Here is a 13,169-nt window from a genome sequence, read left to right as displayed (position 1 = left end):
AAGATAGTACCTGTGTGCTCTGGGAGAGAAACTCCGTGTAAACTTAACGTGCTATTCTGGTGCCAGGGAAAGGTTGCCCAGTCAGCACAAAAAGGCTGAACAAGGGGAAACAGTGGGTTTGCAGAATCCATTACACCTGTCTGGGTAACGGCTGCATTGTTGCCAGAACTGGCCTGGGTGACAGCTCTGAAAACAGTGCCAGCAGGAGTGGACAACACGCTGGACACAGGTTCCCAGATGCCTGGGAACGTGTTTCTCTGTGAACATGAAACTGGATCTCCAGAAAGGCCGTAAGAACGTGCTTACTTGGGAACTTTTGCTCCCTGCCATGTTTTTATCTGTCTCCACGACTGTCCTTGGCGTCAGCCCAAATCGTCCCACACACTGCTAAGCACCAGCAGGGCTAGCAGTGCCACCGGGTCCCAACCAGCAGCCGCCCCGCGGGCGAACACTGGATAGGGGCCGGGGACGCGCTCACTGGTCTAGACAGTGTGGCTGTCACTCCTGCTTCACAGGACACACCGTCAGACTGTCTCCCTGGGTGCCGAGCCTAAGAGACGATCAGAATCTGCCAAGGAACGGTTTATCTGTCCTGCACAGACGGACAAAGGCTTTGTCAACCTCCCCGGGATGGTTTAATCAGATGCCTTTGAATGTGCGAGAGAGAATAAGTCTGCTTAATAAGCATGTCTTGCTTAAAAACTCTTTGTAATGGCTCTGTATTTGTTTCCTTTTCTTCCCTTCACTTTTCTAAATGCCTTTGAAAGTCTCCATTTGAAGCGTGGATGGCTGAACTTGCCCAGCCCAGTGTGCGCGGCAGCTGAGAAGGCTGCGACTCTGTGGGCCCACTCTTCCTCTCGGCCCGAGATAAGGCTGTGCAGAAAGCTGTGCCGTCCTCACATGCAGGAAGACGTGCAGCCCAGAAGCACCTGCTGGGAGGCTCCAAGGAAGCCTCTGACAGTATTGATAGGAAGGCACAGAGATGCTCTTACAGGGGACAAGCAGGGCGCGTCAACACCGAGAACAGACCGGTCAACTCCCAGGACCGAGTGAAGGACAGTGGACGTGAGCTCTTTCTAAGGGATAAAACTCTCTGGGCGCTGACTATTGTGACAGCCAGAAAATAACATTTGTGTGGTTCGCTTTGTTCTTATCTCAAGAACTTTCACTCCAAGTCCTTTAAGAGGAAGGTCACTGTTTTAGGTAAGCTTCTAGAAGGATGCAAGGGTCACAGGCAGCTAAGAGCCCCCCCTCGTGCACACCCCACAGTCACACGTGCTGTCCCTCCAAACAGGCAGTGTTCCGTTGTCCCCAGCGCCCTCGGGGAGTCAGTTGTGTGCGGCCACCACACACATACTTCCTGCACGGACACGGGTCACCGTGGCTGGTGCTCAGGCTGACTTGCAGATATTTCATTTCATCCTGCGACCTTGGTCCACTGACCTCCCTCCTCCGTGCCCTGAGCCCTTAATCTGTGAGTCAGAAGCACCTCCCAGAACGCTGGGGAGCAGTAACCGTGGGGACGAACACAAACTCCCTAGCAAGGGGCCTGGCCTGGCGTCCCCTCGTTCCCAACATGGAGTGTATGTGCTTGTGATATTTTTGCCCCTAACATCCTTCCATATAGGCAGAAAGGATTCCGATTCCAATTTCTCTAATATCTGGTCTGAAATAACTTCCAAACAAACTGTCTTAAACAATCTGAATAACTTCTTTTGCTGCTGTTTTTCTTTGATTTACAATGCCTTTTGATAACATTTTTTGCATCAATTCACAAATCAACATTCTAAAATAACATTCTCTGGGAAATGGCAAATTTATGAGAGATGCTATCCTAGGCCAAAATGACTCACGCCGACAACCTGAAATTAATCGGCCCCGTCCGTCTCTTTAACACCCCACTTCTGCTCGTGGAGAATCTTTGCTTGGAGCAGTTGAAGCCGACTGTCGTCAACATCTGGGGGCGGGGGGGGGAGCAGGGGTGGTACAAGGGGACTCCCCTTAACTTCTACCCGCTAATTTAAACACACGACTGCTTCTGCGTAACACGGCACAGAATCCTGCAGCAGCAACTCTGCACGAGATCTCAGCACCCCTGTCTCTCTCCCCAGCGGAGACTCTGAGAGTTGACGCTCCTTCCCCAGCCTCTGTCACAGGTGGAAGAGACCGTAGGACACAGAGCTGCCCAGCGGGGTGTAGGCAGAGGTCACGTGGGGTTTTGGGAAATTTGTCTTTCCTGATGAAAGTCAGTGATTGGCACGATCCCTCCCATTCCTGCCTTGAGCCTCAGCGGGCAGCTTGGACAGGGAGGGTCCTTCCTGGGGGTCCGCACAGCCCTGGCCCAGCCCTGCCAGCTCCACACTTCCTGCAGCCTGCGCTTCCTCCTGCAGCTTTCGCTGTCGGGCATTTTGCTACATGAGCCAAGCGCATCCCCAGTGAAACGATGGCGTCACGGACGCGAGTCCACGTGGTGTGGTCTGTTCTGACTGTCCTGTCCCATCTCCAGTGGACAGTCTCATTTCATCAGGCCGACTCACCGGAAAGCGTTTGTGTCAATAGACATTCACCCCCTTGCTCTTATTTCTCAAGCCATGGAGTCTGGTTACAGGGAAGTTTGGGTTTGGTTGCTAATGTTTGTGTAAACAGAGACTAACCAGGTGACTAACCGCACCTGGTCACTGTGACAACGAGGAAGTGGACACGATTATGTTGTTCATTCTCCTCTTCATTGTGTGGGGAAGGGGGAGCTCGCCCTTCTCCCCAGAGCGTTCACTGAAGGGTCAGCTCACGACAAGGCAGATCAATGAGAGAAAGAGATTGGCTCGCCATGCATGGGGGAACTGCAGAGTGATCACCCAGAACCCCGTGGGGTCCAGAGGTTCAGATGCCCCCTTTGCGGGAGGGAGATGAGGACACAGGTGATTCTGCTGCGGGGCAGTAAAGTGGCTGCCAGGGAGGTGGATGGACGGGGGACAGATCCACTTGTGAATGATTCTCTTTGGAAACTCAACTCACCTGAGACACAGGTATTATATTTAAAACGGGTTGGGCCAGGTCTGGCGTATTCCTGATCTTCTTTCTGCTCTGTTTCCAGATAACAGGGAGGGGAGGGGAGTCGATTGCTCTTTGTGGAGGGTCTGGTTTGTGCAGACAGAGGGAAAGCCCCTTCTAAGGCCTGTGGGTCTCTAAGGGCCAGTAATTCACAATACTCTTTGCACCAAGAGGTGACATTGGGGGTGGAGTTTCCTGAGCTCCTTCGGTCAGGTGGGATTAGAGCTGGCGGTCGTCACCCATGAATCATTCAGGTCTCTCCTCAAATATCCCCTCCCAGGAGAAGCCCTCCTGGGACACACTCCCAAAAGAGCCTCCACCACAAACCCTCCCAACCACTCCCCTCGCACCCTCTTTATTTTTCTTGTTAGAATTAATCTACTTAAAAAGGTTCGGTTTTATTTACTTGTCTGTAATCCTCTTATAAGTTCCAGAGAGAGGAGCTCTGTGCTGCTCACGGCTGTATCTCAGGGCCCAGAACAAAACCCAGCCCATAAATTCGTGCATTTGTTGACATAATGAAGAAAGGAGCTCCTTTATCCTGCAGTCTCGTTTATTCTGCTAAGATGTCCAAGGATAGGCTTCCCGTCCCCCTCCTGCTTGCACCGCCCCTTCCCCTCCAGGGTGGCCCACAGGCCTTGCCTGCCTGGTGCTGACGGAGGGAGAATCTCTCAGCCCTGCAGGTGAGTCACAGGTAGGGGGGGTCTTGCAGCCTCTCAGGTGAGTCACAGGTAGGGGGATCTTGCAGCCTCTCAGGTGAGTCACAGGCAGGACATCAGATCAAGGTCAGCAAGAGAGGGCTGTATCTCGGGGTCCATGCTGCAGAATCCAGGGTGCATGGGTCAGAAAGCACCATGCATTCTAGGAGCTTCAGGAGAGAATTTAACAGAGGGCCTTGGCCCCACCTGGCTGACCAACAAGCTGAGAAACCAACCGCAGTGAGGCGGCCCAGACGCCAGCAAGATCACAACACCTTCACCACCTGGAGGGCGGAGGGGGAGAAAGGTGTGTTTCCTGACTGCTGGAGCGAAACCTCAGCAGCCTTCCCATCACGGCTGGGGAAACGCTGCCTCTAGCAGAGAGAGGAGGGGAAGCTCCCCAAAAGCTCCGGAAACGCAGCTCCCTGTAACTATAGAGCGGGGTGGAGATGGCCTGGACCCACCTGGGAGCACACGCACGGACACCTGCACATGGGCGGGGACCCCAGCAGCACAGCAGTGCCACAGCCCAGACAGGGCCATGGACCCAGGGGTGGGTAGAAAGGGAGGAAAAAATGAAGACTGGGTGGAAGAAAACCTCCCACCACCACGTGAGGCAAAATCGGCAAAGATTAACAGGACCCGCCAAGAAAGGGCTGGATCTTCCTCCGGGGCTCCAGCAGCGTCCCACTGGCCCGGCGTTCCTCAGGGGGAAGAACTACTGAGCTTGGGAACGTTCTCAGCCTCGAGGGCTGCAGGGCTTCGCATGAGAAGCACAGCTCTTACGGGAATGGGGAGGAGAAAAGGGAGCTTTCTTAGAGCCCAAGCACCACAAAAATGCAGTTATCAATAATAATAATTTGCGATGAGAAATTTTAAAATGGGAGAATGAAAATTAAAGAGGGAAGCGCATGTCGGCAGCTCGTCTCCTGCTTTGTTTCTGCCTTTGAACAGATGAAAATATCCCAGGCTTTAGTCGAACCCATATGACCAAAAAAGAATAAAAAAGAAAAGAAAAGAAAACTAAAACTCCAGAGAAGAAATAAGTATTAGCCCTGAGTAGTTACTGTGCCTTCATGTTGTAATTCGTAGCAGAAAGACATTAGCAATTCATAAGGAGCAAAGAAAAATGCAATTCATTTTAAGAAAAAAGCAGTGATGATATTTCCAGAAGACCCAAGCTCCTGGTGTAAGTTGTGGTTGTAAACATCCCGAGAATCAAGTCTAGAGGGCCAAGTTTAAGAAATCGGATTTTCTAATGTATGTTTTTTTTAAGCAAAGAAACAGAATAGTAACAGGTCTGCTTTCTTCTAGGTGAGAAGGAGACAAAACTCCAAGAGGCCAGGAGGGTGGAAGTATTTCAGCCATTCTGCGGTGAACGGTAGGAGTGAGGGTGGCCCAAGGTTCAAATAATAGGTGCATATCATGTACTATCATTACTGTACATTGTCGTTGCTGTAATTATCCGAGACTTGTTTACAGGGATCGGCCAGGGTGCAGTAATTATTCCTATTTAAAAGTCAGGTTGGAGGGACAATAATCGGAATAGGAGTCTGTATTCTGTCTGCTGTCCCAGCTTGTACACAGTCACTCACACATATTAATCATCTGATTTCAGAAGTGGAGACAAACCTAATTCATCCAGAAGCCATGAATTTGCTTGTCTTAGGTCCACACTGAGTTTTGCTTTTCTTGGCAAGAACTTTGCTTCACATAGAGCCTACATGAAGGACGAAATTCATCAAAGATAAGGTTTAAATAATTTAAGGGCAAAAGTTTTCCAAGTATCTTCAAGTATTAATAGAGTTATTGATGGGTACAGGCACCTTTGATATCCTCATCAACATTAGCCGCATCGATTTGTCAAAGCACAGCCCTAAATTCCTCCTTACATCTTCCTTCAAGTTGTGATATGCACTTGAAAATAATAAGCCAGTTCAAAAAATAAACAAAGTAGAGTTTACTCACTCAGACTAGTCATCCCTCTCACTATTTCAGATTAATTAAACCTTTCCCTGTGAGTTATTTGAGAGGAAGGTCGTCGTTATGCACTCAATAGGAATAAGCGTTTATGGAGTAGTAGGTGCTAGATTATGCAAAGAACTCAGAGCTGGTGTCTCTCCAGAGGGAAATGAAACCCCTCTTTGTTGGATGAACAACTTAATTATTTCCTCATCAGTAAAATGAGAGTAACAATGACAATAACAGCTGACTTACCTACGCTAACTGGTTTTAAGGTTCCAGGGCAGTAGGAGAGAGGGCACATTTTAAGCCGTGACAGAGGACACCTGAGCCAGCCAGGTTGGTGGGAGCCCTGGACTGCAGACCCGCCTGCTCCTGCCGCAAGCAGGGGGTGACCCCGAGCCGCCAGGCCAGGGATGGCACCTCAGAAGACAGAAAACAATTCTCACCACCTCTCCCTTCTGTGCTCTCGTGCCAACCACCTGTTTTATCGCAAAAGCATAGGAAAGTTGGAATTCCTTGAGGGGGTGGAGGAGAAGCCACAGGCTCAGTGTGGGGACGCTGCCCGGAGAAGCAAGTGCTCCGTCCACCGCAGGAGTGTTGGGGTCCTGACCTCTCTGGTTAATGCCCTTGCTCGGGAGGCTGGCGGGGAACCAACCTGTGGGTTAAGATTGAAACCGTCTATGTTAAAATAATGTAGAGCCATGCAGTATAAATAGTAACCAAGGTCTGATTTTTATGAAAGTATAGATGTAGCCAGAAGTTGACCAGCCACTGTTCCCTAACGTCCCTGCTGCTGTCACTGGTGACTGCTAATGGCACTGTCCTCCCTGACAGGTGCAAGGTTTGTGACTCCTCCCACCACTTCTGCAGACAATCGCTGTCGTAAAGCCCAAGACTGGTCTTTGAAGGATTTTTCAGACTCTGCATTCTGGGGTAACCCACTGACGCCAACCAGACCGTGGATAGGCATGGGGACAGACCCAACAGCCTCGAGAGTCCCCCACCCTGGAAACCTCCCAACTGAGAAGATAACTCTGCTTCCCAACCCTGGGAGTTCACCCCCCAGTCAGCAGACCCAACTCCCCGGCCCTGTGCCCACCAAGCTCTCTTTAAAACCCTTTCTCCCAAATTCTCGAAGAGATGGATTTGGGGAATTCCTCCCATCAGGCACCTGGAGAAACCTGCTGCAGCCCCCGCAGCCCTAGGGCTGTATAAGAAGGAGCCACGTGACTTGGACACCCCAACGCAGGCTGTGGTCTCCAGGAGTCAGAGAGGCATTTTGGGCAGCTCCTCCCGATAGCCCCACAAGACAGACACCTGTCGCAGTAAAACATTCCTCGGCAACCCTCCTTGTCTCAATAATGGCATCATTACGTGACGAGCGACTGGACCTAGGCTGAAAACCCCTTGCGGTTTCAACAACACATTCCTCGTGGGAACTGACCCCCACCGGCCTCGCCAGCTAGACCCTCGCCTGCCCAGGACGCAAGAAGCAGGCGGGCGGGACCACACCGCAGCTTTGGCACCTAGAACAGGTAAGAGAGCTGCGGTGCGTGTTGGTGGCGTTAGTGAAACCCAGTACGTGTGGGTGCTGTTCTCCCCAGCTGCACATTCTGCCTCTGAGATGGAAACTCGCATCACTCTTTTCTATTAAGCAATTAGAGCATTTGTTTAACAAAAGTAAGTGTATATATGTTTGCATTTTACACAGTCTGCTTAATGTCACCATGAGTTTCTTGGTGCCCTGGAGAGAGACACTGGGGCCTGGCCATGGTGTTTGCTGTTCCTCGTTGTTATTTTGTTAACATTTGATTTTAGAGTATCAAATACAAAAACATTGCTTCTTAAGTTTGGGGATTTATGTTATTTTATTCCATGTATAAATGTGGTGAGTTTTAGCAGTTACTATGGGGGCTTTCAAAACTCAATTAATTATTAAGTACTCATGAATATTTCAAACTGTATTTATGCATTTAATTTATGATGGCTTCCTCACATTCACTGCCATGGTGTCATGTATAAACAAAAACTTTCCACGTATTTAGCAACTCAAGTAAATGTAATAAATTGAATTTATAAATACAGTGATTCTCCTAAATATTCCAGTCCTGTTTACAAGTGTTACTAAATTACCTCACAGTTTTCAGTTTAAAATAACAAGTCTAAAGTTAACTAGGCAATTACACATTTTAATTTGGAATCATGAGTCTAATTCCTTGGATACTCTATGTGTCAGATTCTCTTAAATATTACAATTACTTAAAATACAAAATACAAACAGATTGTTCCTAATGACCAAAAAGTGTTGCTACTACGGGTTTGATTTATTTCACTCTTTCTACTCTTAATTTCTTAATTCTAAGCCTTGCCAGGATTAAAGTCAAATGCGCATTGGTAAAGAACTTAGACCAGACCAAGCCAATCAGCCACCTGGGCAGACGGCAGAGGCCCCGCGGTCTGTTCCTTCCACACCACGTCCAACCCCGCATGGGTGGGCCCTTTCCCCACAGCGACCAGTTCTCCAAATCTCCGGACACTGACTGGGAGTTCCACCACTTAATCCAGTCCCGCAGTCAGGCCAGACCCACAGGGAAGGCTCCCAGCCCCACAGGCTGCCACAGACCTCCAAGCGCTGCCGCATCCAGCTGAAACGGGGGGTGCCTGAGGCCACAAATTTGAGGTCAGTAGTTTTCTCGAATGGCTCCTGGCGCTGGAGGAAACGCTTCACTTCCCCTACAGGTTACTCTGAAGGTGTCTTGGAGGGTAGAGATGAACTTGCAGATGGAGCGGCGTCCAGCGAGGGCGGGAAGGGTCCCGAGGGCAGGAGCTTCTGTCTCTGGGGAGCTGGGGTCCCTGCCCTCCCCACGTGCCAAGGTGTTCGCCAGCGTGGGGACAGCCTGAGCCCCACTGCTTAGGGGTTTTGTGGAGGCCTCACTGCATGGCGTGGCCGACGGGATCACTGGCTGTCGGTGATGAGCTGGGAGGCCAAGGTTGAGGCCGAGGGTGGGCGTCTCAGCCCTCTAGTCCTGCCTGGCCTTCTGCCCCGCCCCACCCTCCAGCTGTCAGGGGCCCCGTTCCCCGGTCCTCTCACTGGGGCATGAAAGACACTCGTCCCTCTGCACACTCCCAGGGTCTTGCCCAGAGCCTGAGACTGAGACCACACATGACGGCAGGAGCTGCTCCATCGCATCAGGCAGCAAACGGCCAGGTCAGTGCCGGGGCCAGGCGAAGACTGAACATGGCAGCCTCCAGGTCCGCGAGGGACTTGGGGCGGAATGCTGGCATCACTGCCACCACGACTGTCCTGGGAGCCTGTGTCTGACACCTGCCGGGCCGAAGGATCTCTCAGACCCTTGCCTCAGAGCGGGTGATTTTAGAGCCCTTTCCTTTTGATTCCGTCGCTTCTGGCCCAGTTCTTCCGGAACCTTTCAACACCACGGCCTCATCCTGTCTGCATCCTGCCGCACAGCCCAGCGGGAGACACCGCGCCCGGCTCCAGCTAACCTACTTCACAGTCTGATCCGGAAGAATCCGGCACAAGTCTTCCCTCCCTAGGCCTCGTTAACGACAGGAACGTGATGTTTCAGTTAGTTTTTTTAGTTTCTTTTAGGTCAGTACGAGTGACATAAAAATCTGAGCTGGGCAGTTAACCTGACCGCAGTTGCCTCTTCTCAGTAATTCCCAGAATGAAGAGGAAACAGAATGTCCCCTCGGCTGTTCCCAAACGGCTTCTTCACGTGGAGTTAATTAGTCTCAAAAAGGAAAACATTCCTTCTTCATCTACAAAGAAGTCCACTGGCAGAGGAGCCCAGAGTCACCTCTGCCACGATCCCCATGAACAGACAGTGACTTTCACAAGTTCCCGCTGTGGCTTTATTTTAAGTTTTGAGAATGAATAGATTGTTCTCAAAAAGCTCACGTGCAGTTCTGAAATTCAAATTCCTCACAGTGGTAGTTTGAAAACACACCTGGCTATGCACCTTATAGCTTTTCTCTTCCTTGATCTAAAAGGAGTAACTCTTGCTCTGAGTAGTTTTAAAAAAACTATTAATGTCTACGAAAACTATATACATGTACATACATGAGAACCACATATATATGACCACGGGGTTGAGGTCCCAGGTTGAAAGTTTGGTTCTGCTGTCAATTTAAGCAGTGCCACTTCACTTCATCTCTTTGGGCCTCAGTTTCCTCGTCCGTAAAAAGACAGGTTTGGGTTAAGTGAACCTTGGAAGTTCCTTCCCTCTACAAGGCCAGGAGCAACGGGCTGGCTGGGGAGAGCCACGGAACCCAATGCCAATTATTTGTTATCTTGACCCTTGTAAGTGGAAAACCACAGTGGTTAGAATTTTTCCTTCCAAATCATTTATTTGGCTGTAACAATATTTTCATAAACTGACCTGTACTTTCCGAGATAAGAAAAAAATGTGAACTTCCAGGTGACCAAAATGGAATATTGCAAGGGAAATACACCGTGAAAATTATGCTGAGATTGTTATCTTGATGGAAGTGTAGTAACCTTCTCCTTATCCCTGGGAAACCGTTTAAGGTCAGACAATAACAGAAAGATGAGGATATTTTTAAAACGATGCACTGCTACATTTCCTGTCCTTGCTTACACAGCCAGAGGTTCAGGGGGTTTGTGGGTAAAATCCCTGAGGTCACCGGGTGCCACAGGGCACAAATGTCCTTTTCTCAGTGAAGTGGTGACAGGAAAGAGACTGGGATTTGTCAAGAACAATGAACAGCACATGCCAAGTGTTCAGCTGAGCTCTGAGTATTGTTCTAAGCATGTCACAATTCCTGTGTCATTATCCCTACATCAAAGGTGAGGAAACTGAGCCCAGCGAGGCTCCTGCCCCGACACCAGGCTAGTAACTGGTGAACTCCAATCCTACACTGTCTACACTCTGAGTCCACTTCTCAATGACACACTCCGCTGCCCCTGTGGGAGCAGGCCTCAGAATGACCCTTTGAAATCAGATATGCTTCCCTTTTCACAAAACCCCAAGTGAATGCTGGAAGGTGGATGTTATTCAGTATCATGAGAGCACTTTCAAGTCTAGAAAGCTGTCTGCATTTCTGTAACAAGATTCTTTCTCATCCCGGCTTATTTGGAGAAAAATCTTAAAATTCTTTGACAGGCCACCTAGGACAAAAGAGTAGAGGGAAGTTCACAGATAAACAAAGAAATAGCTTCAAAGGTTTTTTCCTCACAGGCAATGCACTAGGAGAGAAAATTAAACAGAATTGACTATTTCAAACAAGATTAACGCACCGCGTCCTTCCGTGCGTGCTTGGTAGTGGAGAAGGCTTTGGGGAGACGCGTACTTGGCCCAATGCACCGCTCCCGCCTTCACGGCTGAGTATGGAGAGACTATATTTTGAGAAGAAATAGTTGTGTTCACATGTTAAGTGCGGGGGGAAAAAAGAGATGTCTATGTGACATCCCACCCCCACCCCCATGGCCACCCCTCCAGACTGATTTGGAGAAACAGGTCGGCGCGTGGTGGGTGGACACATGGCCTTCAGGTCAACACTCCAGAGTCCGTGAAGAGCAAAATCTCTTGCAGCTGCCACTGAATCAAGCTGTTTCTATTTTCATTTATAATACAAGACTGACCTCATGTTATTTTAAAAAGTATAAGAGCCAGAGAGCTTTGAAACATAAAAATCTCTGATGTAAAGTGATTGGACATCCACAACACTTCCCACCCAGAGTCTTTTTGCTCTTCCAAGGAAGGGACCGCTCATTTCTTAAGACTGGAAGAGAGTTTACGTAATGCAGACGGCCTCCACTCTGCAAATCTGGCTACCTGGACGTTTCTGTCACCACCTTACACCATCCGAGGGCCAGGGAGAGTCACAGGAGCGTCTTGGGTGCTGTTACCTTCGCTCTGTGCAGATGGCCTCTGTCCACGCCCTGCCCCGCCCACCCCCAAGTGACCGTGCGTACTTGTGAGCGTGCACAGCACTGGAAACGCGCATCCTGGCCTCGTCAGGACGTGAGGATTGTGTGGCTGAGATGGGCGTCCACCCTGAGCCACCTAGAGGCTGGCCCATGCCAGCCACATGGCACAGGTGCCGGTACAAACACACAGTAAGTGTGTCAACAACTTGTCTTTTCCAGTACATTTTAACCCTTATGCTGTTCTGGGTAGAAACCATATTTCCCAGAAGGAGCTCGATGAGGCATTCCTTGACAACTTTCAGGACATTTTTACTGGTTCTAGTTAGGCTGTCAATATCCAAAACATTACTGTGTGTTACAGAAAAAAAATAACCTGCCTAACAAGTGCCCCAGTAGAGCCAGAGAAGGGAGGAAAAGTATCTCTTGGGGGGACATTTTGTCTTGCTTGACAATAACATTACCCAGTACAGCTACGGGACTCCTCTGTGGAATGAGAGCTATAGGCTCAGCAGGGGGGGTGTTCTGGAGATGGCAGCTGCAGGGGCTCCCCCAGTGGGTGTGGAACTTGCACACCGCCAAAGAGCAGGGCTCCCCGCGCGAGGGGCAGGGTGTGGCGAGGCGACAGAGCCAGCACAGGAGCCGCAGCTGTGACTCTGAGGCAGGGAGTCCCACTCCAAAGACAAGACATGTCATGGGACTTCCCAAATACCGTAAGGATGTCTGAACTGCACCCAGATCCCTTCCAGCATCTGAGCAGATTCCACAAGCCTGCCCTGAGATGGCCCGGCCATAACTGGGTGGGCAGTGAGGACGACGGTCAGTGTCAAACCCGACCTTCTCCTGCAGCAGCGGGGAGCAGCAGTTTCCAAAGCTGGAAGCTCAGGTGTGTGAGCGTGTGTGTCCCAAACCCCACGACATGCCTGCGAATGTAGAGCTGCAGGGCGGCGCCGGCCATCTGGCCTCAGAAAGCTCCGAGACAATTCTGACACCCGGTGAGGATCGAAGACCAGCGCACAACACCTTGGTGGTCCAGGCCCGTCCGTGGTAGAGTTGAAAGATGCCAGTGGTCCAAGTGACGAGCACACAGTCACACAACGGACAGGAAGCTCACGGTGACACGAGGACACCAATGGCCACCTGCAGCACCACCCAGGAGAAGCGAGAGCAGGTGGCAGGTGCCAGCACTCGGGGCACGCTCGCCACACCTAGGGGCAGCCCCTCCGCCCTCCAGGTGAGCACCAGCTCCTGCGGGTCCCACCGGCCGAGGGAGAGCGACTCAGGACTGAGTCACCCTCCAAACAGGAAACGCCGCGGGAGTGGGCTTGTGCTGACTTTCGAGTGCCACGTTGCGTGAACAACCACAGACTCAGTGGCTGTCTCCCGAGGGCTGTTTCTCCCCTGACCTGCATCACGAGATGGAAGGGAATGTTTTTAAAGATGGGAAAAAAATAAAGGGTGAATTTCAGGTAAGAAGGAGTTTCGTCTGGCAACTGGAAGACAAACAGTTTAGAAGCCTGGGGCCGACCGTGGTTTCTGGCCACCGG

General features: G+C 50.5%; 1 protein-coding gene across 10 annotated transcripts in view; it reads left to right on the top strand.

Moving 5' to 3' along the window:
• The first annotated feature begins 2,700 nt into the window (after nt 1-2,700).
• LOC123623416 overlaps nt 2,701-13,169 on the top strand; it is a 36,383-nt gene continuing 25,914 nt past the window's right edge. For 5 of the 10 annotated variants that reach the window (XR_006729850.1, XR_006729845.1, XR_006729849.1 and 2 more), the window contains exons 1-3: nt 2,701-3,026; nt 5,064-5,130; nt 6,549-7,249. Coding sequence is in view for 1 of the 10 variants with exons in the window: in XM_045530484.1 (XP_045386440.1) it covers nt 2,832-3,026; nt 5,064-5,130; nt 6,549-6,919 (633 nt within the window). In the remaining 9 variants the exon portion in view is untranslated. Of the gene's footprint in view, nt 4,057-5,063; nt 5,131-6,548; nt 7,838-8,077; nt 8,395-8,844; nt 9,790-13,169 lie in introns of those variants that run through there. The other 5 variants (XR_006729851.1, XR_006729848.1, XR_006729844.1 and 2 more) reach the window with 5 other exon arrangements.

Source organism: Lemur catta, chromosome 18 (genome assembly GCF_020740605.2).
Source record: "Lemur catta isolate mLemCat1 chromosome 18, mLemCat1.pri, whole genome shotgun sequence".
Lineage (NCBI taxonomy): Eukaryota > Metazoa > Chordata > Mammalia > Primates > Lemuridae > Lemur > Lemur catta.
Note: the sequence above shows the minus strand (reverse complement) of the source record. Positions and strands in the feature narration are given on the sequence as shown.